Raw genomic sequence first — 24,571 nt, 5'->3', positions numbered from 1 at the left:
AGTAGTCAGGGGTAAGTGATCTTCTATTCCCCACTGGGAATCATTTATGCAAGAAGCAGGCAACAGATAGCTTTTAAAAATCATTACAACAGGCCTTTGACAGAAAATAGCCTCAATTTATAATCTATGAAACTCAACTGAGTCAGGCTGGGTTTTCAGAAACACATCTGCTTTAAGAATTTATTCCTTTAAGCATTATCTTGTGCCCTTTCCAATCGCTAACGCAGGACACCTCTGGTTCTATTAATAAAAATCTCCAAAATTCTTGAGGTAAACCCAACATTTCACTATTTCAGGCATTTGCCCCAACCCGAATCCTGACACCAGAGGGAAAAAGCAGCAGCCTTCCGCTGTTTCCAATTCCCACTTCGATGAGAATACCCCTTTAAAAAATGCTTACTGTAATTTTCCAAGTGCATTTGCTATTTGGAGGGTACACTCCAGGAAAACCTTGGCTGCCAATAAATCCAGACTCTCCAGTTAGAACGCCACCACATGTGAAAACAGGTCTGGGAAATAAAAGGGGAAATTGAATTTGAAACATGTCAGTTTCAGAAAGGTTCTATTAATACAGGTGAAGTTAATATTGATTAATAAATGCCTGCACCACATAAGGGATTTGAAAGTTTGCTAGCTCTTAGAATTATTCCAGTTGTAGACTGATTCAAAGTTCAGTCCAGCTGCCATCTGTCTCCATCATAACACAACATAGATTGGTGTGTCATCCATCCATCGAGCCATCCATCCATCCAATCCATATACAACTAAGTGCTCCACGTGGTTGGTAAAATCTTGGAGAAAAATGGTAAATGGAAAATTTAACGGGCAGGAGTGAGAGAGACGAGAGCTAGGCTGTGTGAAGTGCATGGTTTAAAAGATAGACAAGCAGTTGGTTAACATAAACTAATTTTAATTTCCCAGATTTGCTGAGATGCCTAGTTCTCCTCCCCTTTTCTGAAAATCGTTGGCCATTGGCAGAGCCTCCCGCGGAAAAGGGAGGTTGACCGTGATGGAGGTGGAAGAGGAGATGCCTAAACTGGCCGTGGGCGGGTCCCGCAGCCCAGGTGCTGGGGCCATGAGGCAGCTCCGAGGTTGGCGAAGAGTTAACTTTCCCGGAGCCGCTCGCGGATCGCCTCGCGACTCGAGTTTTTCCCTAGGCTGACGTCTCACTCAGGTTAAGAAAACAGAAGTAAACCAAAGTCCACATATCTGGGCCCGACGCTTCCCTCCGCCTGTATAAACTTGCAGGAGGGAAGATGCAGGCCAGATTCTGTCCCCGCCACGTGGTAGCCCGGCCAGTTGCGGGGCCAGCCCGCAGGCGGGGCTGGGGCGTCACAGGGAGTCCCGAGGACAGACGCGGTGCTGGGGGCAGGGAACGGCCCGCGCCCGCGCCCCGATGAGCGCAGGCTCGCGTGCTGGGTCCCCCGCGCCGGAAGCGGATCGGGTAAAGCAGCGGGCGAGGCTGCAGGGATCGAGGGAGGGAAGGAAGAAGGGAGGGAGCCCGCGCGGGGGTCGCGTTACCTCCTCTCCGGGGACTGCTGCCGCGAGAGCTGGGCGCCGGTGGTCAGCAGCAGGCAGAGCGCAGCCCAGGTGCCTGCGCCCCTCATGGCCAGTGTGGTCGCTGGGGGCGCCCCCCAGCCCGGCGCGCACGCCCGGACGCACGCGGGTTCGCACTCACCCGGCCGGCACACGCGGCTCGCACCCGCACGCCCCGGCTCTCTCTCTCTCTCTCTCTCTCTCTCTCTCACACACACACTCACATTCACACTCAACCGCGGGGTGAGGGGCAGCCCAGGTATCTGGGTGTGCACGGCAGGCAGGGTGGGGGCGCTTTTAAAGGCGATTACGGTGCAGCCTGACTCGACGCTTAATTTCCCCTGAGGAGTTGCCCTGGCAGCCACAGGCCACTGCTGAATATCCCGTTTGTTCTCTGGTGGCGGGAGGGGTTGGCTCCGGGGCCAGAGCCGCCTCCTTTCCTGGGGAGGGCGGGCGTCTCCTCCCCGGCACCCCGGGACCTGCAGCCCGGTCACGTCCCTCCTGCAGGGCCTGTGGGGAGAAGGATGAAAGGGGAACCCCCTGTCAAGTGGTACCCAAGAGGACATGGCTCCGTGATCCACAGACGATTTGCGGGGTGAGGGTGGGGTCATGGTTTGCTTTGGGGAGTGTTTGTCCCTAGTTGCTTTTAAACAAAAAGTGTTGGGCTCGCTGGTTGCCGGAAAACGTAGGGTTCCTTCTTTATTTCTGTTTCCTTCAAACACCCACGTCTAAGGCAAGAAAAAGGAAAATAGAAGAGAGATTCTATTATACTTTCATTCCTGCTCTTATTCTCTTACTTTAATATCTATCATCTATCTATCTATCTATCTATCTATCTATCTATCTATCTATCTGCAGATTCTTTTCTGGTGTGTGAGAAAATGGAGATGGTTTCTGTGCGGGGATTTAGCAATGCGATTTGTGAATGAATTGTGATTAACTATGTCAAATAATGAAGACAGAACCAGAATCATCACATCTCATGTTACACTCTGAAAATAGTATTTCTGTGTTGGCATCTCTCTGTTCTTAAAAGATCTTTTCCAACAGTTTCTTTCTGTGGTATTGTTGAGTTAAGATACTCAGAGAATTTGTTTTTCTAAGGTAATTCTACCTTTGTAGAATCAAGGTTTTCCTTTATTTCATTACAGAAAAATGATTTTAAATCTTTTATTTTGCTCAGTGTTTCCCAATAACTAGGGATTAATAAAAGAAAAACAAGAACAGAATGGATTCATTGAGATTTTCAACAACCACACCATGGCAAGTGGGATATAGCTGAATTTAGATGCCTCATTTGGGTTGTTCAACTTTCTAAGCAAAATACTGAAGCATTAAATTAATACTTATCAAGACTTCATTGCTAATAATGAGCTTACAATGTTAAGAACATAAACATTCCTGGCAAGGAAATAAATGAAAACTAGCTACAGGGAATAATCTGACTTTTAATAGTGGGGAAACCCATGGGCCAATAGTAGGAACCAGAATTTCCCTGGCGGATGTACTCGTATACTAATTCACTATTTTTGAAAAAGAGAAGGAAAAAAACTGCAACTTAATAAAAAAATTCTAAAGACACCACACCCTTGATGACATTAAAAAAAAGGATTACAGAATTTGGCAAACTACTTCATATCCTAAAACATACACCCTCAACCCAATAAAAGTACTTTAAAACAGCAAAGAGCAAAATAAATGATTGTTTATTTTGCACACACTTCAAGAATATGCTATCCAATAGCATTAGCATTTTAGATGATATTTTATTTAAAAGTCCTATTTTAAATAATAAAGTAAAACTATTGCTCAATTCACTTTCTGGTAATGATTTGAAGTCATCATAGCCAAAAAATACTTCATTCTTAAGACTAATCTCAGTTTTCATCATTTAAAATTAAAAAACAAAGTATTAAACTTGCCTAAATGGATAGAAAACTATTTGGATAAAAATATGCAACAGTATTTTCTTTTCTTAATTTTTTGATGACTGAGTTCATATTCTCACTAAAGAGTTAGGGTTCCAAGACTGATGTTCACAGAAAGACATTGATGTTACCATGTGATATTAAAAGTTTACTAAAACCCATATTATTTGGTCTTAGAAACACATATTTGACTTGGAACTACAGTTCTGACCAAAATTATAAACCTTAAATGTCCTAAGAAGCTTAATGTGTTAAAATTGAGACAGACCCAAGTGGACTCTGAAGGTGTGTATAAGGTCCACTTCTGTGAGACCCATTTCTGGATTTTAGCAAAGCAGAATTGATATCATGGGCAGGGAGCCCCAGAACTTCAGGCAGTAGGAAAGAGGAGAGGTAGAGAGGACGAAATCCCTGTCTGTAGATTCTCGGAAGAAAAGCAGAGTGGTAGGTAAAATGATCCTTGTCATCCAAAGTATATATTACCCAGTCTCTCTAGTCAACCAGGTTGCACAGAGTATCAGTCATGAAATTTGAAAATATTCTTCATTGAAGAATTGAATTGTAAAATTTTACGTCACCGAAACATTCCTTGTTACATAGTATTAGCATCTAGCTGGGCCCAATATGTCAACATCTTTGTTAGTTGGTCTCTGGTTAATTCACCAACCTTGTAAACATCTGAAAATACAATGTAAATACTATGCACATTCAATCCATAGTGCAGTATTCATCTTGTAAAAGATCCAGAATTTCATAAAATGGATGTAGGTGATGTTGAAAGAAATGGGAAATGGTGGGTTCTTTTGACCAATGAAGACCTAAATGAGTTACTCCAGTGAACTGAAGGAAAGAAACTAAAGAAGGTTGCTGACCAAAAGTCCCTTCAAAAAAATAATGATTTTTAATACCAAAATATTAAACAGAAGCCCATGAGAAAAATGAAGAGGACCTACAATACTTTTTAAAAAAGTAATCTTTTACATTATAATGTTGTGAAAGTAAAAAGTAAAGGGAAGGATGTTTGTGTTTTGCTAGAACGCATTTTTGTGAGGACAATTACATTTAAAAATCCATGTATGATTCATTCTTTGTTCATTATGAGAATTGGCACTTAGTTGCAAATATAAAAGATATTTTGTTAAATACAAATTTAATTTTTAAATTTCCAGTTTCATTTTTGAAGATAAAATCCTAAACAATATCTGCCATAAAAATTTGGAGCTTGTTTTAAGTACGTTTTAACTGGACTTCTGCAATGCAATTAATCTCAGATATGGACAATCTTCTATTACCTTGAAAGGTGCCTGAGCAACAAGCCAGGGCAGTGCATCAGAATGAGGGGAAAGGGTGCGAGAGGACATAAGGAGAGGCTGGACTCTAACCGCGGATCCCTCCCATTTTTTCTTTAGAGGCATGAGCCATATCTGGACCTCCAGTGTGGTCTATGCTTCCTTGAACATGACACAGGTCTAGCTGCACCACATGGGTCTCTAAATTTCTAAGTGCTACAAATGTATAAAAGGAATGGAAAGTATCTGGAAAACAATGACTGTCATGTGGAAATTATTTTATGCAGCCCAAGTTTGTGACAATACAATGTTCATGATATTTCCATAACATCTGTAGCTTACAGAACCACCAAACTGGAATTTGCCCAGGTTCTTTTATCTACGAAAATATAATAGTGTAGAGTTATATTAGTAATATTTTAGTGATGGAACTGCCTTTTCTGAATTCAGTTTTTAAGATACTATCAACATTTAAGAACCCCCACCCCCCCTAATGTCTGAATATTTATGCACAGATCCATCAGTAGATACTCTTGTGAACAAGATTTTTAGAATTAACAGTTCAATATTTTTTGAGGATGTAGACTTTCCTCACTTTCTTCCGGGAATAAAAGTGTGATGGAGAATCGCGTTAGTTAGGCTGCTTAGATACAAACAACTGAGTCCACTCTGGCTAGTTCAAACAGTAAAAGAGACATATGTAAAAATAAAACATAGTTCACATTACTATTAAGAGAATCGGAAAAAGTTTTTCATGTCTAATTTCCCTAGAATAATGGCCAAAGCCTCACTTCAGAAATGGTCCAGTGAGACTGTTGCCATTGCTGCCACTAAGAGTAAGCACTAAATACCAGTGTTCCAACTCACTGCAATTGTGAGTGCTGTGGGCTCATCGGATGCATTTCTGCCCTGGGAAGCACAGCCTGGAAACACTCCTATCCCAAAGACCAGACAGCTCTGCTGCCACCTAGAAAACAAGAGCTCATCACAGACGCTCTTTCCTCATGTGGATCTCTTGAATCAAAATCTCATGCAAGTGTGTATGATTGGTAATGTCTGTGTCACATGGGTGAGTCTGCTGCAAGGGAGACTAGAAATTCAGCTCCTCATGGGGGATAATGGTCACGTACTGTAGAAATTGCCCTAAATTAATGTCCATAACACGGATCTACAAAGTTCAGTTAGCCTGTCTCCTTGCATCCTCATGCTGAGGAAAACAGCTCCAAGCGGGTCTTCATGTATAAGGGTGCTGAGGCAATGTTGTGTACATTGAACGAAACCAGCTGCGCTCACCTGCCCGAGCTGGACAGAGGAGTCAGCTGCTTTTGACTGGTTTGGAATAAAAAAATGTGTGCAATGAAGGAACTCCATAATGAATCATCACCATCATTATCCCCAACTTTTACTGAGCACTTATTATACACCAGGAACTGCAACAAGTGCTTTACAATAATGTTTCATTTAATTCTCTCAAAAAACCTGTGAGGTGAGAACAATTATCACCATTTTACAGGTGAAAAATTCTGAGACTTATAGAGGTTACTCACTAATCCAAAACCTGCAATACATAAATGAAATGCTGGGATTTGAACCCAAGATGACTGGAAAGCTAAAGCTCCCAACCAATATCGTGTGGCAATCCATCAGGGCCTCCTTGGGACCCGTGAATGCTCAGTGCACATGGAGATGGCAGTCGTAGTGAACGGACATATACTATTTATCCATCCAGGATCACTGAACCCATTCATTGTTCCTCCAGCAGCCAGATAGGACATGAGACTAAAGACTGCTCCGAGACCTCTCCCAGGATTTTTCTACTGGAGATACTGGGAAGCGTTTCTTCCAGTGTAGTTTTGCTCAAGATGGCAGAGTGGGTAAATACTGTGCTTGACTCCTCCCACGACCACATCAAAATTCCAACTAAATTATAGAACAACCACCTTTGAGAACAGAATATAAGAAAGGATAGAAAGACCTTGAGACTGGTGGCATGGATGGAGACATGGAATGAGCAGGCTCCACACCCATTGTGTGGTGATTAATAAACGGGAGGGATATCTCAGCTGTGGCGGACCCCCTGAAGAGCAAGGGGTCCCAGTCACACACCAGGCTCCTCAGCCCAGGGCTCCAGCAACAGGAAGAATGAGTCTCCATAATGTCTGGATGTGAAAACCAGTGGAGATCGTCACTGAGTGAAATGGAGGGCTGCTGGAATCCCAGGCATATCTCTTAAAAGGCCCACGTACATACATACTCACTGACAGACTAACTCACTCAGCTCTAGCGCTGGGCCACAGCTCAAAAAGCTCCAGAATCATACAACGAGGAACTATTACAGAACCATTTCCCAAAACTCATGTTCGTGTGCCTGATGTGCTAGTAAGCCAAATACTAAGAAAACTGTGCTTGGAGATAGAGAAAGGTTTATTTGACTTGGCCAAAGTGAGAGGATGGGAAAGAAAGATCTCTCAAATCTGTCTCCCTCAAAAAGCAAAAGTAGGGAGTTTATATGCAGCTAGGGAGTAAAGGAGGGGGAGTTTCACGGAACCAAGTGGAGAGTCTGTGTTTCTTCAGTCACAGATAATATTTTGTGCAACCAGATTTTTGGGTGTCAGCAGCTGGTCACAACTTTCTTAAAGGCACTTATTCCTTCTGCAAAACAAAATCATAAATTCTCCTGTGACCCTGGAATCATCTCCTCCTGCTTGACAAAAAAAAAAAAAAAAAAAAAAAAGTACATCAGTAAACAAAATTATATTGTGAGAACAAGGGGTGCTGGGCTGAAGATCTACCTAATACATAAAAACAAACAAAGAGAGGCAGCCAAAATGAAGAGACAAAGAAATATGTCCCAAATAAAGGAACAGGAAAGAATTTCAGAAAAAGAACAAAATAAAAGGGAGAGAAGCAATCTACCAGATGCAAAGTTCAAAATACTGGTTGCAAGGATGCTCAAAATGTGTAGGGGGAGAGTGGATGACTCAGTGAGAACTTTAACAAACATAAAAGAAAAAGAAAAATGGAGTAAGAAAACATAAAAGAACCAGTGAGAAATAAAGAATAAATAACAAATAAAGACTACATTAGAGGGAATCAACAATAGATTAGATGAAGCAGAGGATGGAATCAGTGACTTGGAAGATAAAACAGTAGAAGACACCCAAAGAGAACAGCAAAAAGAAAAAAGAATACAAGTAAATGAGGATAGTTTAAGGGGTCTCTGGCACAACATCAAACATACCAACATTTGCATCATAGGGGGACCAGAAGGAGAAGACAGAGAGCAAGAAATTGAATACCTACCATGTTTCCCTGAAAATAAGACCTAGTCTTATATTAATTTTTCTCCAAAAGATGCATTAGGGCTTATGTTCAGGGGATGTCATCCTGAAAAATCATGCCAGTGCTTATTTTCCAGTTAGGTCTTATTTTTGGGGAAACACAGTATTTGAAGAAATAATGACAGAAAATTTCCCTAACCTAGTGAAGGGAATAGCCATACAAGCCCAGGAAGCACAGAGATCACAAACAAGATGAACCCAAATTGGCCCACACCTAGACACATCATAATTAAAATGCCAAAGGTTAAAGACAAAGAGAGAATCTTAAAAAGTGGCAAGAGAAAAACAATTAGTTACCTAAAAGGGAACTCACATTAGACTGTCAGCTGAATTCTCAACAGAAGTTTTGCAGGCCAGAAGAGATTGGCACAAAATATTCAAAGTGATAAAAGCAAGGACCTACAACCAAGATTACTGCACCTAGCAAGGCTATCACTTAGACTCAAAGGAGAGATAGGTTCCCAGAAAAGAAAAAGCTAAAGAAGTTAATCACCACCAAACCAGCATTCAAGAAATTTTAAAGGGACTTCTTTAAAAAGAAGAAGAAATAACAACATACCTACCAATAATTACTTTAAATGTAAATAGATTAAATGCTCCAATAAAAAGATATAGGGTGGCTAAATGAATACAAAAATAAGACCCATACATATGCTGCCTACAAGAGAACAACTTCAGATTAGAAAGATACACACAGTCTGAAAGTAAAAGGATGGAAAAAGATATTTCATGTAAATATAAATGAAAACAAAACTAGGGTAGCAGTACTTTATCAGATAAATTAACTTTGAAACAAAGGCTATATAACAAGAGACAAAGAAGGACATTTCATAATGATACAGAGATCAATCCAACAAGAGAATACAACCCTTGTAAACCTTACACACCCAATGTAGGAACACCTAAATATATAAAGCAAATATTGATGGACATAAAGAAAGAGGTGTACAGTAGTACAGTAATGGTAGGGAAATTTACACCCCATTAACATCAATGGACACATCATCCAAAAAGGAAATCAATAAATGACACGTTATAGCAGATGGATTTAATTGATATTTTAGAACATTTTATCCCAAAGCAGCAAAATATACATTCTTTTCAATGTGCATGGAACATTTTCAAAGATAGACCACATGTTAGGTCACAAAAAAGTTCTCAACAAATTCAAGAAGATTGAAATCATGTCAAGAATCTTCTTCAACCACAATGGTATGAAAGTAGAAATCTCGTACAAGAAGAAAACGGAAAAAAATCACAAACACATGAAGGCTAAGTTACATGCTACAAAACAATGAATGGGTTGATAATAAGATGAAAAAAGAAATCAAAAGATACTTTGAGACAAATGAAAATGAAAATACAACTCCCCCAAGTCTATGGTACACAGCAAAAAAAAAAAAAAAAAAAAAGCAGTCCTAAGACAGAAATTCATAGCAATACAGGGCTACCTCAACAAATCAGAAAAATCTTAAACAATCTAACTTTACACTTAAAGGAACTGGAAAAAGACAAGCGGAGACATCATCAAAATGGCGGTGTGAGGTGAGCCTCTGTAAATCTCCCCTGGAATTTACAACTAATCAAACAACTATAAATCCACAAAGGACTCCCTGCACAGTAGACAGGCAAGATGAAGAGGCCCACTACTGAATTCACCTAAAGGTGGGCGAATGGTGCCAGCGGGGGAGGAGGAGGGAAGGGAGAAGTGCGGAGACAGACAGAGCCGCGGGTGCAATACGCAAACCTAGCTCAGTGCTCCGAGCTCGCTGCATCCCAGAACTACCACAACTGTGGGAGAGGGAAGAACTCGGACTACTAGGGCTCCGTTTATGGCCCACAGGGCTGAGGGGACAGCATATAACACAGCTGAACCCAACGCTCAAGGCAGAGACCTCGGAGAAAAGACTGAGGGAAGAAGGCTGAAAACGGTGGTTTAAGCCCTCACTGCCGAGCAGAGAATGGAAGCCTTAGGCACTGAGACTAGCCGCCCCCTTCCTACCCTCCCAGAGCTTGCCCTGCCCCAACCTGCCCGGTGCTAGAAGCGGAACAGTAGCAGTGTCAGATCAAAATAACAGAATATTTGCTGTTCTGAGAACTGTGGACCGCAGACACAGATTCACAGCCAAACTAGTCTGGCATAGGGAAGGAAGCTGTGGAAGCAGGACCCGCTGTGGTGGTGGTCGCTGCCATTGCTCTGGTCCACCTCTCACAACTCACCCCGCCCCTGGCCCCACCTATCTGGGCGGACCCCTGCAGGAGTAAACAGAATGCTGAAACATACGGGCTCTGAATCTGGTGCAGGAAGAGCTTTGGAACTTCAAAAGCTCACCGCATACTCACATGGACTCTGCACCCTGTGACCTAGGCGAACTATTAACAGAGGAGAAGTCCGTCTCCCAGGGAATCCCTCCATTGTGTGAGAAACTGGAATAGTGCAGAGAAAACATAGCACTACCGTGTGAGAGAGGAAAAAAGGCTGCAATCAGAGAGAAAATAAATCATTCTACCAACAAGTACTGGAAAACAAAAGAAAGACCTCTTCCTATCAACCTGTTGCAGATGCCACTCCTGGAGATGTCTAGGAAGAGAAATAATAAATCAGTAATTGCCATGAATAACCAAGGCAACAAGACAGCTCAGAAAGAAAGTGAAAAGTCTCCAGAAAAGGAACTTAAAGATATGGAAATATGTGACTTAAATGACAAAGAATTCAAGATTGCAGTTCTGAAAAAACCAACGAGATGCAAGAAAACACAGAAAGGCAGTTTAATGAACTCAGAAACATAATCAAAGAACAACGTGGACATTTTACGAAAGAGACTGAAATTGTAAAAAAGAACCAAATAGAATTTCTGGACATTAATAACTCAATAGAAGAAATTAAGAATGAAATAGCCAACTTAGGTAGTAGAGTTGACCAGATGGAGGAAAGAATCAATGACATCGAAGATAGAAACCTGGAAATGACATAGATGGAAGAAGAAAGAGACTTGAGACTTAAAAGAAATGAAAGAACTCTACAAGAACTTTCTGACTCCATCAGAAAGAGCAATATAAGAATAATGGGCATACCAGAAGGAGAAGAAAGAGAGAAGGGAACAGAGAATATATTGAAACAAATTGTCGATGAGAACTTCCCAAACTTGTGGACAGAACTGGACCCTCGAATCCAAGAAGCAAATAGAACACCTAGTTACCTCAATCCCAACAGGCCTTCTCCAAGGCACATTGTATTGAAGCTGTCTAAAATCAACGACAAAGAAAGAATCCTCAAGGCAGCCAGGGAAAAGAAGACGGTAACTTACAAAGGAAAGCCCATTAGATTATCGTCAGATTTTTCAGCAGAAACTCTACAAGCCAGGAGGGAGTGGAACCAAATATTCAAACTATTGAAAGAGAGAAAGTATGAGCCAAGAATAATATATCCAGCAAAGATATCCTTTAGATATGAAGGAGGAATAAAGACCTTTCCAGACATACAGAAGCTGAGGGAATTTTCTAATACACGACCTGCACTACAAGAAATACTAAAGGAGGCTATTCGACCACCATCAACAGGGACAATTTGTGGCAACCAAAACATAAAAAGGGGGAGAGTAAAGGCCTGAACCGGAATATGGGAAGGGAGAAAGTAAGTGTGCTGAAGAAAATGGAATACTCTAATTATCAAACTTTCTTTTACATAAACTTAAGGGTAACCACTCAAAAAAAAATCCAGAACTGAAATATATACTGTAATAAAAGAAGAAACAGAGGGAAACATAGTAGAATACCACCACACAGAAATAATAGACAACAACAAAAAGGCAAAAAAACAATGAGGACACAGCCTTACCAGAGAACTGAAGATAGACTGACAGGAAATCCTCACATATCAATAATCACCCTAAATGTAAATGGACTGAACTCACCAGTAAAAAGGCACAGAGTAGCATATTGGATCAAAAAACTAAACCCACCATATGCTGTCTCCAAGAGACACATCTCAGCTACAAGGACAAACATAGACTCAAAGTTAAAAGGGGAAATTGACACTCCAAGCAAATGGTATCCAGAGAAAATCAGGTATAGCCATACTAATATCAGATAAAACAGACTGCAGGGTGAAAAAAGTAACAAGAGACAAAGATGGACATTTCATAATGGTAAAGAGGACTATACAACTAGAAGACATAACAGTCATCAACATTTATGCCCCCAATCAGGGAGTACCGAAGTATACCAAGCAACTAGTAACAGAACTAAAGGGAGAGATTGACCAAAACACAATTATACTAGGGGACTTAAATACATCTTTGACAGCTATGGATAGATCATCCAAACAGAAAATAAATAACGAAATAGCAGCCCTAAATGACACATTAGATGAAATGGACATGATTGACATATATAGAGCACTTCATCCTAAAACATCAGACTATACATTTTTTTCTAGTGTACATGGAATATTATCAAGGATAGACCATATATTGGGACATAACATCAGCCTCAGCAAATTTAAGAAGATTGAAATCATATCAAGCATATTCTCTGATCACAAAGCTTTGAAATTGGATATCAACTGCAAGAAGAAAGTGGGAAAAAAAACAAATACATGGAGATTAAACAACATACTTTTAAAGAACAACCAGGTCAAAGAAGATATTAGAGGAGAGATCAAAAGATACATAGAAACAAACAACAATGAAAACACATCCTACCAAAATTTTTGGGATGTAGCGAAAACAGTTTTAAGAGGGAAATTTATGTCATTACAGGCCTAGCACAAGAAACAAGAAAAATCCCAAATAAATAACCTCATGTTATACCTTAAAGAACTAGAAAAAGAAGAACAACTGAAATCCAAGGTCAGCAAAAGAAAGGAAATAACAAAAAGCACAACTAAATGAAATAGAGAACAAAAAGACAATAGAAAAAATTAATGTGACAAAGAGCTGATTCTTTGAAAAGATTAACAAAATTGACAAACCCTTGGCTAGACTCACTAAGATAAAAAGAGAGAAGACACTAATTCACAAAATCAGAAATGAAAAAGGGGACTTTATCACAGACACAACAGAAATACAAAGGATCATCCAAGAATACTATGAAGGACTATATGCCACCAAATTCAATAACCTAGAAGAAATGGACAAGTTCTTAGAAACATATAGGCTTCCTAGGCTGAACCATGAAGAACTGGAAAATCTAAACAGACCAATCACCAGAAACAAAATTGAATCATTCATCCAAACCCTTCCCAAAAGCAAAAGTCCTGGACCAGATGGTTCACTAGTGAATTCTACCAAACCTTCAAAGACCAATCCTGCTCAAACTCTTTCAAAAAATTGAAGAAGAGAAAGTACTCCCTAACTCATTTTATGAGGCCAACATTACCCTGATACCAAAACCTGGTAAGGACAACACAAAAAAAGGAAACTACAGACCAATATCTCTGATGAATACAGATGCAAAAATCCTAAATAAAATTCTAGCAAATCTAATACAACAATGCATTAAAAAGATTATTCATCATGACCAAGTGGGGTTCATCCCCGGGGCACAAGGATGGTTCAACATACGCAAATCCATCAATGTGATACATCACATAAACAAAATAAAGGACAAAAATCATATGATTATATCAATTGATGCAGAAAAAGCATTTGACAAGATACAACATCCATTTATGATTAAAACACTTAACAAAATAGGTATACAAGGAAAATACCTTAACATAATAAAGGCCATATACGACAAACCCTCAGCAAATCTCACAATTAGTGGTGAAAAACTGAAGGCCTTTGCTCTGCGTTCAGGAACACGACAGGGCTGTCCCCTATCACCTCTGCTTTTCAACATAGTGTTTGAAGTCCTTTCCAGAGCAATCAGGCAAGAGAAAGAAATAAAAGGCATCCAAATTGGGAATGAAGAAGTTAAATTGTCACTCTTTGCAGATGACATGATGCTATATACAGAAAACCCTAAAGACTCCACCAAGAAGCTATTAGAAACAATCAACGAATACAGTAAAGTTGCCGGCTACAAAATCAACGCACAAAAGTCCATTGCATTCCTGTATACTAACAATGAAATCTCAGAAAAAGAAATACAGAAAACAATTCCTTTTGCAATTGCAGCAAAAATAATAAAATACCTAGGAATAAGCTTAACCAAGGATGTGAAATACCTCTATGCTGAAAACTATAAGACATTTTTAAAAGAAATTGAAGAAGACACAAAGAATTGGAAAGACATTCCGTGCTCATGGATTGGAAGAATCAACATAGTTAAAATGGCCATATTACCCAAAGCATATATACAGATTTAAAGCAATCCCCATCAAAATCCCAATGGCATTTTTTAAGGAAAAAGAACAAAAAATCATCAGATTTGTTTGGAACCACAAAAGACCCCCAATGGCCAAAGCAATCTTAAGAAAAAAGAACAATACTGGAGGTATCACACTTCCTGACTTTGGCTTGTACTACAGGGCTACAATAATCAAAACAGCATGGTATTGGCAGAAAAACAGACACATAGACCAATGGAATAGAATTGAGAGCCCAGAAATAAAACCACATAAATATGGACAGATAATTTTTGACAAAGAAGCAGAAAACATACAATGGAGGAAAGACAGCCTCTTCAATAAATGGTGCTGGGAGAATTGGATAGCCACGTGCAAAAGAATGCAACTGGACTGCTGTATGTCACCATGTACCAAAATTAATTCAAAATGGATCAAAGACTTAAGCATAAGACCTGACAAAATAAAGTGCATAGAAGAAAACATAGGTACTAAACTTATGGCCTTGGGTTCAAAGAGCATTTTATGAATTTGACTCCAAAGGCAATGGAAATAAAAGCTAAAATAAACGAATGGGACTATATGAAACTTAAAAGCTTCTGCACAGCAAAAGAAACCACGGACAAAATAAAGAGGCCACCAACTGAATGGGAGAAGATTTTTGCAAATAGTGCCTCCGATAAGGGGCTAATATCCAGAATAGACAAGGAACTCATGCAACTCAACAACAAGAAAACAAACAGCCCAATTGAAAAATGGGCAGACAACCTGAAGAGATATTTCTTCAAAGAGGACATACAAATGGCAAATAGACATATGAAAAAATGCTCAACATCACTAATCATCAGAGAAATGCAAATCAAAACCACAATGAGATATCACCTCACCCCAGTCAGAATGGCTATCATCAACAAGACAAATAGTAACAAGTGTTGGAGAGTCTGTGGAGAAAAAGGAACCTTCATACACTGTTGGTGGGAATGCCGACTGGTGCAGCCGCTATGGAAGGCAGTGTGGAGGTTCCTCAAAAAATTACGAATAGAATTGCCATATGACCCAGCAATCCCTCTCCTGGGTATCTACCGAAAAAATCTGAAAACATTTATACATAAAGTCAAGTGTGCTCCAACGTTCATTGCAGCTTTGTTTACGGTGTCCAAGACATGGAAACAACCAAAATGTCCTTTGATAGATGAATGGATAAAGAAGTGTGGCATATATACACAATGGAATAGTATTCGGTGGTAAGAAAAGATGAAATAGGACATTTGTGAGAACATGGATTGATCTTGAGAGTATAATGCTTAGTGAAATAAGTCAGACAGAAAAAGCGAGAACCATATGATTTCACTGATATGTGGTATATAAACCAAGAACAAGACAAACAAATGAGAAACAAAAACTCATAGACATAGACAATAGTTTAGTGGTCACCAGAGGGTAAGGGGGGAGGGGGATGGGAGATGAGGGTAAGGGGTATCAAATATATGGTGATGGAAGGAGAACTGACTCTGGGTGGTGAACACACAATGGGATTTATAGATGATGTAATACAGAATTGTACACCTGAAATCTATGTAATATTACTAACAATTGTCACCCCCAATAAACTTAAACAAACAAACAAACACAGAATCACAAGAATAACAGTATGAAAAAAAAGAAAAAGACAAGCAAACAAAACTCTAAGTGAAAAGAAGGAAGGGAATAATAAAGATCAGAGTGGAAATAAATGAAATTGTGTCTAAAAAAAATACAAAAGATCAAGAAACCAAGAGCTGGTTCTTTGAGAAGATAAACAAAATTAATAAACCTTTATCCAGACTCATCAAGAAAAAAAGAGAGAGGACCCAAATAAATAAAATCAGAAATGAAAGAGGAGAAGCGACAACTGACACCACAGAAATACAAAGGATTATAAGAAAATACTATGAAAATTGTATGCCAACAAATTGGACAACTTGGAAGAAATGAATAAATTCCTAGAAACATAGGAATGAATCAAGACTTCCAGTACTGAATCAAGAAGAAACAGAAAACCCAAACAAATCAATAACTACTAATGAAATCAAGTCAGTAATAAAAAACTCTGAAGAAACAAAAATCCTGGACCAGATGGCTTCACAGGTGAATTTTGCCAAACATTCAAATAAGAATCAACATCTATCCTTCTCAAAACATTCCAAAAAATTCAAGAGGAGAGAAGGCTCTCAAGCCCATTTATGAGGGCAGCATTACCCTCATAAATACCAGATAAACACATTACAAAAAAAAATATCAGATAAACACATTACGAAAAAAAAATAAAAAAGAAAATTATAGGCCAATATTCTTGATGAACATATATTCAAAAATCCTCAACAAAATATTAGCAAACCAATTTCAGCAATATATTAAAAAGATCATACCCCATAATCAAGTGGGACTTATTCCTGGTATTCAAGGCTGGTTCAATATCTGCAAATCAATTAAATGTGAAAAACCACATAAACAAAATAAAGGATGAAAATCATATTAATATATGCAGAAAAAGCACTTGACAAAGTGTAGCATCCATTTATGATACAAACTCTCAGCAAGGTGGAGATAGAGTAAACATATCTCAGTGTAATAAAGGCCACATATGACAAACCCACAGCTAACATCATATTCAATGGGGAAAAGTTAAAAGTGTTTTCCTTAAAATCAGAAACAAGACAAAGATGTCTACTCTCATCATTTTTATTCATCATAGTATTGGAAGTCTTAGCCACAGCAACCAAACAAGAAAAAAGAAATAAAAGGCATCCAAATTAGAAAGGAAGAAGTAAAACTGTTGTTATTTACAGATGACATGATACTACATAGAGAGAACCCTAAAGACTCCACCAAAAAACTATTACAACTTATAAATGAATTCAGTAAAGTAGCAGGATAAAAAATTTATGTGCAGGAATCAGTTTGATTTTTATACACCAATAATGAACTATCAGAAAGAGAAATTAAGAAAACAATCCCACTTACAGTTGCATTAAAAAAAGTAAAATACCCAGCAATAAATTTAATCAAGCAAGTAAAAACCTGTACTTGGAAAATTATAAGACATTCAAGAAAGAAATTGAAGGGGCTGGCCGGGTGGCTCAGGCGGTTAGAGCTCCATGCTCCTAACTCCGAAGGCTGCCCGTTCGATTCCCACATGGCCCAGTGGGCTCTCAACCACAAGGTTGCCGGTTCAACTCCTTGAGTCCCGCAAGGGATGGTGGGCTCTGCCCCCTGCAACTAAGATTGAACACGGCAACTTGAGCTGAGCTCCCGGATGGCTCAGTTGGTTGGAGTGCATCCTCTCAACCACAAGGTTGCCAGTTCGATTCCTTGACTCCTGCAAGGGATGGTGGGCAGCACCCCCTGCAACTAAGATTGAACACTGCACCTTGAGCTGAGCTCCCGGATGGCTCAGTTGGTTGGAGCGTGTCCTCTCAACCACAAGGTTGCCTGTTTGACTCCCTCAAGGGATGGTGGGCTGTGCCCCCTGTAACTAGCAATGGCAACTGGACCTGGAGATGAGCTGCACCCTCCACAACTAAGACTGAAAGGACAACAACTTGACTTGGAAAAAAAAAAAAGACCTGGAAGTACACACTGTTCCCCTATAAAGTCCTGTTCCCCTTTACCAATAAAATCTTAAAAAAAAAAAAAAAGTAAAACTTTCAAAAAAAAAAAAAAAGAAAGAAATTTAAGAAGATGTAAATAAATGGAAGCATTTACCATTCTCATGGATAGCAATAATTAACATCATTAAAATGTCCATACTACCCACCAAAGCAATTATAGGTTCAAAGCAATCCGTATCCAAACACCAACAGCATTTTTCACCTGACTAGAACAAATAATCCCAAAATATACATGGGACCACAAAAGTCCCTGAATAGCCAAAGTAGTCTTGAGAAAGAACAAAGTTGGAGGTATAATGCTACCCGATATCAAACTATACTACAAGGCTATAGAAATCAAAACAGTATGGTACTGGCATAAAAATAGACATATAGATCAATGGAACAGAATAGAGAGCCCAGAAATAAACCCACACCTATGTGGTCAATTAATCTATGACAAAGGAGGCAAGAAAATACAATGGGGTAAAGACAGTTTCTTCAATAAATGATGTTGGAAAAACCGGACACACAGATGCAAAAGAATGAAATTGGGTCACTTTCTAGCAACATATACAAAAATAAACTCAAAATGGATTAAAGATTTAAGTGTAAGACCAGGAACCATAAGACTCCTAGAAGAAAACACAGGCAGTAAACTCTTTGACATCACTCTTAGTTATGTATTTTTGGATATGTCTCCTTTGGCAAGGGAAACAAAAGAAAAAAAATAAACAAATGGGACTACATCAAACTAAAGTGTTTTTGCATAATGAAGGAAACCATAAACAAAACGAAAAGACAACCTACTGAATGGGGGAAGACATTCACCAATGATACATCCAATAAAAGGTTAATATCCAAAACATAAGTATATAAAAATCTCAAATATTTTAACCAAGAAAACAGACAATAATATTAAAAATGGGCAGAGGACCTGAATAGACATTTCTCCAAAGAGGACATACTGATGGCTAATAGATAGATGAAAAAATGCTCAACATCAATAATCATCATAGAAATGCAGATTAAAGCCACATCAAATATCACCTCACACCTGTCAGAATGGCTATCATCAATAAATCAACAAACAAGTATTGGCGAGGATGTGGAGAAAATAAAACCCTTGTTCACTGTTGGTGGGAATGCAAACTGGTGCAGCCACTATGGAAAACAGTATTGGAGGTGCATCAAAAAATGAAAAACGGAACTACCACATGACCTAGCAATTCTACTTTTGTGCGTTTATCCAAAGAAACCCAAAACACTAATTCAAAAAGATGTATGCACCCCTATGTTCAGTGCAGCATTATTTACAATAGCCAAGATATGGAAGCAACCTAAGTGTTCATCAGTAGACAAATGGATAAAAAAGAAGTAGTACAGATATACAATGGAATATTATTCAGCCATAAAAAAGAATGAAATCTCACCTTTTGTGAGAACATGGATGGACCTAAAGAGTATTATGCCAAGTGAAATAAGTCAGATTAAAATAGATAAATACCACATGATTTCACTTATATGTGGAATCTGAAAAAAGAAAATAAATGAACAACAAAACAGAAACAAACTCATAGATACAGAGAACATTTTGATGGTTGCCAGGTGGGAGAGGGGTTGGGCTATGAGTGAAAAAGGTGAAGGGATTAAATTACACAAATTGCCAGTCGTAAAAACAGTCACAGGGATGTAAAGTACAGTAGAGGGAATATAGTCAATAATGTTGTAACAACTATGTGTGGTGTCAAAAGGACAGAAGATTTCTCAGAGTAAACACTTCATAAGTTATACAAATGTCTAATCATTATATTGTACACCTGACACTGATATAATATTATATGTGAACTATAATTGAAAAATAAAAAAGTTATTTAAAAAAAGCAGATGAGGGTGGCCGGATGGCTCAGTTGGTTAGAGCACAAGCTCTTAATAAAAAGGTTACCTGTTCGATTCCCACATGGGCCAGTGAACTGTACCCTCCACAACTAGATTGAAAAACCAATGACTTGACATCCTGGAAAAACACACTGTTCCCTAATATTCCCCAATTAAAAAAAAAAAAAAAAGCAGATGAAGAAAATAAAAAGTTTTTTGCACCCTCTTTACTCCTCTGGAAGCATCTTGTAAGCAACTGTTTTCCTAGGAAAGGAGCATCAAGCCTGAGGTGAATGCTTCAGAGCAACAGGACACCCGACTTCCACTTGGAGATGGACTTCCAAGAATTTGGAAAAGGTTCTGTTGACAGCCCAGGATTCTACCCCATAATACAGAGACTTGAGGTGAGAAAAGATATACAAAAGTGTTTTAATCAAAAACTAACTTGATCCCTCCAAACACTCAATGTGTGGGCCATTGATGGTAGGTCATGAAGACCATGAACTGAGGAGTATAATGGACAAAAACACCAAATCAAACCAAAATACCTCAGAATTATTAAGTTGACTTTTGGGGCTGAACTGCTGTCTACGAGAATGATTAGTATCAACTGCAGGTAAGAAATATCTTTTTATGTGTTAGATATAATCCCCATGTTTAAATAACCTCATTCAATAGATTGACCCAGTTAGCCATCTGGGTGCTTTTTGTCGTAATTCATCTGGCTGTCTCACCAGGGTTCAATATTAGTCTTGTCAAGCTGGTAGTTATCTGCAAGGAAAGCAATGCAATATGGCCACTTGGTTAAGTTCTGGGACTGCAGAGTCAAGAAGGAGGTCACTATGACTGGCTGCTAACAAGGCATCAGGAGTCTGGAACAAGAAATGCCCAAGTACCAGACAATATTAGCACAGATCTCTCTGCCCCAGATGATCCTGGGGTCCCTGTGCCCTCCTCACTGATTCTCAAAATTCTGGGCAAGAATTTGGTCTCAGTACCTGAACTCTCATCCACTCCAAAGAATGAAAACTGAAGCTCTCTCTTAAGCTTTCCATTTTTGGTCACCATCTCTTCTTTTTATTTTTTTAAGGAAAAATTTCCCTGAGTATAAAGAAAATATATGGTGATTATATAAGATCTGGAAAAAGAAAGAGAGAGAAAGAAGAAAAACACCATTAACTTTTCCACCCAAAGACAACACTAGTGTCACTTTAGTTCCCCTTCCTTTCCAATGTGTCTCTTCTACAATAAAATTATATTTAGGGATTTGAAGAGTTTGTTTTAATTCCAAGTCTTTCTTTACTTTTGGAAAAGTTACTAATAAAGAAAATCAATGATAATGATTTTACAGTGTCAACATTACTGTAATAACAAACTGACTGAGAATGACTTTTTTTTTTTTTTTGAGAATGACTTTCTGAGAGGAATAATAGTGGATCTTTTTCTATTTTAACTCCATTCATAAGTAACTTCCTGTTTACTCATTGCTCTTCTAAACTGCTGTTTGCAGAAAACAATCCAATCACAGGCAGAGCTAATAAATCTACTCAATTTAAATATCCGTTGATTTGTTCTTTAAGGAAAAGATTAACATTCATTGCTTATTAAACATTTGGAGTAAAAGAGTTTGAATTTTTAATTTGAGGCAGGTTTGCTATGAATTGCAAAATTGCTTAAGAGTTATTGAAAAAATAAGACAACTACCTTAAAGGCATTAATCAAATAAAATTACTTGCAAGCAAACGTGTTAAAAACTATGAGACTGAGTCATTAAGAGAGTCTTTAGAGTTCCGAGCTTAAAAGAAAACCAACAATCCACAAATGTATGTAAAAGTTTGTTTTCTTTTAAGTATTTATTTAAAGAATTTAAGATTTAAGAATAAAAGAATTAAAATTAAATTAAAATTTAAGAATTTCTCTCAGAACTTATATATGTAAAATTTTTATATACATGTAGAATTATATAAAGAATTTATATATGAGCATATGTAATATAGTATATAAATATACAAGTATATAATATATATAAAATTATAACTATGAACAAAGCCCTAAATCTATTATATTAATAAAATTGGTTTAAAGTATGTGCCCTGAGTCCTCTGCCCTCAGAATTCTCAAAGCCTTTTACAATCTTGTGAATGCTTTTGAAATAATCCCAACCAATACTTCATTTTTCCAGAAATAAGCAGAACTCTGAGTATACTTTTTTCCCCACTAAGGTAAATGCAAAAGAAGATATATATGGAAAAACATCCCTGTCTGTAAATTCTAAATAAAGCCAAAATACTTGAACATATGTTTACTGTGAGTATTAAATGGTTATTAATTTTGAAATTTAGCATGAGACTCGTTTGATGGGATTTGATAAGATTACAGCTCTTGATGCATCCAGAGCCTTTTCTCAGGGACACTACAGTTGCCAGCCCTAACTGAGGGACGTTTTCCAGATGCCATTGACAGGAGTGTCCTGGCCCCTATGCAGGACTGATGGCACACGTGGGAAGCTGCAGCCACAGAGGCACTGTCTCTGTGCTTGGAGCTGGCAGTTGTCTGTTTTCTCAATTGGTAATGTTTCCGTTGGCAGTGTCTAGGGGAGATTTTTTCATTTTCTTTTTACCTGTGTGGTATATTTGGGTATTATTTGTGTACTTTGAGAATTCAGAGGAAAAATAACAGGTATATAAAGATATGTATAATACACATACAATCTCTTCCATATTATCAGGTGTGCATATGTACACTTGGAAGCAGGTGTGAATGTAAGTACACATCTGTGTGTACACATGTCCTCCCCAGATAGTGCTGCAGACACACTCACAAGTTTTCACTCTGAAATTCCCTTTTCTAAATTCTACACTCACCATCTTCTTGTCTACATTTTTTCCTTTTAATGCTACAGTTTTTTAAAAAAACAATCCTTAGAGCCTGATTAGATTTTTAATCCCAGCTAATGTTTCTTCCCTCCCCCTCCCCCTCCCCTTCACAGGTCACAGAGCCTCCTTTATGCCAAGTCCTGCCCTGGGCCCTGGATAACAATGTTGAACAGAATAGATCTGGTCCGCATCCTCACAAGTAAGAATGCTCTTTAAGGCTATTTCTTCAAATAATTAATCTCATTCCTTTGGCATGGTGTGGTTTGGGTCCTCTGAGAGGCAGGCACCAACAGAGACTTACATGTGCAGGAGATATATTGGGGGGAACACCTGGAGGATGAAGGGTAGAGGAAGCGTGAGCAGGTGGGGAGCCTCAGATAGCAATGCAGGCCTGACACCTGTGAAAGGAGTGAAAGAAAGAAGGGGGTTGGGTCGGAAGAGTTCCTCACCACAGTGCAGCCCTGGGTAAAACCTTGGCAGGGGCAATAAGCAGCTCTGGCGAGGAGCCTGTTCCGGAGACCTGCACAGGGTAGGCCTGGCCTAGCTCTAGCACTCCTGTCTTGCTCAGCTGTTGCAGGGAGCCAACTTGGGTAGAGGTGGTCTTGACATGTATCCTGCAGCAGCAAATCCTGAAGTTATGACAGAAGGAGGATCTCATTTACAGATCCTTACAGAGGATCTCTCTTGAAGGGAGATCTATAAGGTGCACTCTATGCCACCTGACACCTGGGTGGATTTGGGGGTTTTAACCTCAAAAGCAACTTTATTGTCAAGTTCTTGGTATAGGTGAGAGTAGAGTAGGGGTGGGAGAAACATTTCACTGCTGTCCCCATGTGAAGGCTGTAGATATTAAGAATTTAATTTTGTGACACTCAAACGAGTACATACCTATGTACTTCCCAGTTCTATCAGAGGTCACTACATTGGGCGGGCAAAGTACTGGAAGTCCACTTACATTGTAATGATGCATTTCTTAGGATGCCCAAGGCTCCAAATCCTTTGTTTTCACTCTCGTGCCACAACAGATACCTACCAGCAGACAGGTATAGAATTACACACAGCAGGTATCCAGCATCACCTACCTCTTCTAGATTGGCTCATGTCACAATCCTTCCTGGGTCTACAAATCTAGGACATCTTTGGGTTGCATTTCCCTTTCTCTTTAAAACAAAACCAAACCAAGACCACGTCACCACCAACAACAATAGACTTGTAGCAGAGGCAAAGAAAGACCAAGCAAAAAATAAACAAATTAAAAAGAAAAACTACACAATCCAGAATAATTACAACCCAACTTCACTTTGACTGAACCTTTCTCCAGGTAACCTTCTAATCAGATAGCTCTAGTGGGTCTGAAAACTTAGGCAGCCTAAAGTATTTTAACCAACAACATACCAGTTAAATAACTCTCCATCTTCAAAATTATTACCACCAAGAAAATTTTGGAATACCAAAACAGCAGTCAGCTGACTCTTCGGGGCAAAAACAAATAAATAATCAAATCAGAAAGTGTGCAGTTAGGTAGTATTTCAGATCAAAATCTGATCGTTGAGCTGGTGGGGGAGGGCCGTTAGCTCAGTTGGTTACATAGAGCATGGTGCTAATAACACCAAGGTTGGTGGTTCGATCCCTGCATGGGTCACTGTGAGCTGTGCCCTCCCTAAAAAAGAAAAAAGGGTCTGATGGCTGGGCTTTTTAAAATTTATTATCTCTACAAAAAATACACTAGAGAAACAGGAGAAACTTGCTTCTTGGCTCTCAAAAAAGGAAATATGAGAACATTAGACACAATGAGTAGCAAA

The 24,571-nt window shown here is 38.9% G+C and overlaps 1 protein-coding gene across 1 annotated transcript in view; it reads right to left on the bottom strand.

Annotated features, from left to right (window-relative positions):
* PCOLCE2 (procollagen C-endopeptidase enhancer 2) overlaps positions 1-1,935 on the bottom strand; it is a 72,711-nt gene extending 70,776 nt beyond the window's left edge. Inside the window, exons 1-2 of the mRNA XM_019753573.3 lie at positions 1,522-1,935; positions 401-509 (exon numbers count right to left, since the gene is read on the bottom strand). Of these exons, the coding sequence (XP_019609132.2) occupies positions 401-509; positions 1,522-1,607 (195 nt within the window). The 5' untranslated portion in view covers positions 1,608-1,935. The remainder of the gene's footprint in view (positions 1-400; positions 510-1,521) is intronic.
* Between the last annotated feature and the right edge of the window lie 22,636 nt (positions 1,936-24,571).

Source organism: Rhinolophus sinicus, chromosome 17 (genome assembly GCF_057876585.1).
Source record: "Rhinolophus sinicus isolate RSI-liver-muscle chromosome 17, RSI-T2T, whole genome shotgun sequence".
Classification (NCBI taxonomy): Eukaryota; Metazoa; Chordata; class Mammalia; order Chiroptera; family Rhinolophidae; genus Rhinolophus; species Rhinolophus sinicus.
Note: the sequence above shows the minus strand (reverse complement) of the source record. Positions and strands in the feature narration are given on the sequence as shown.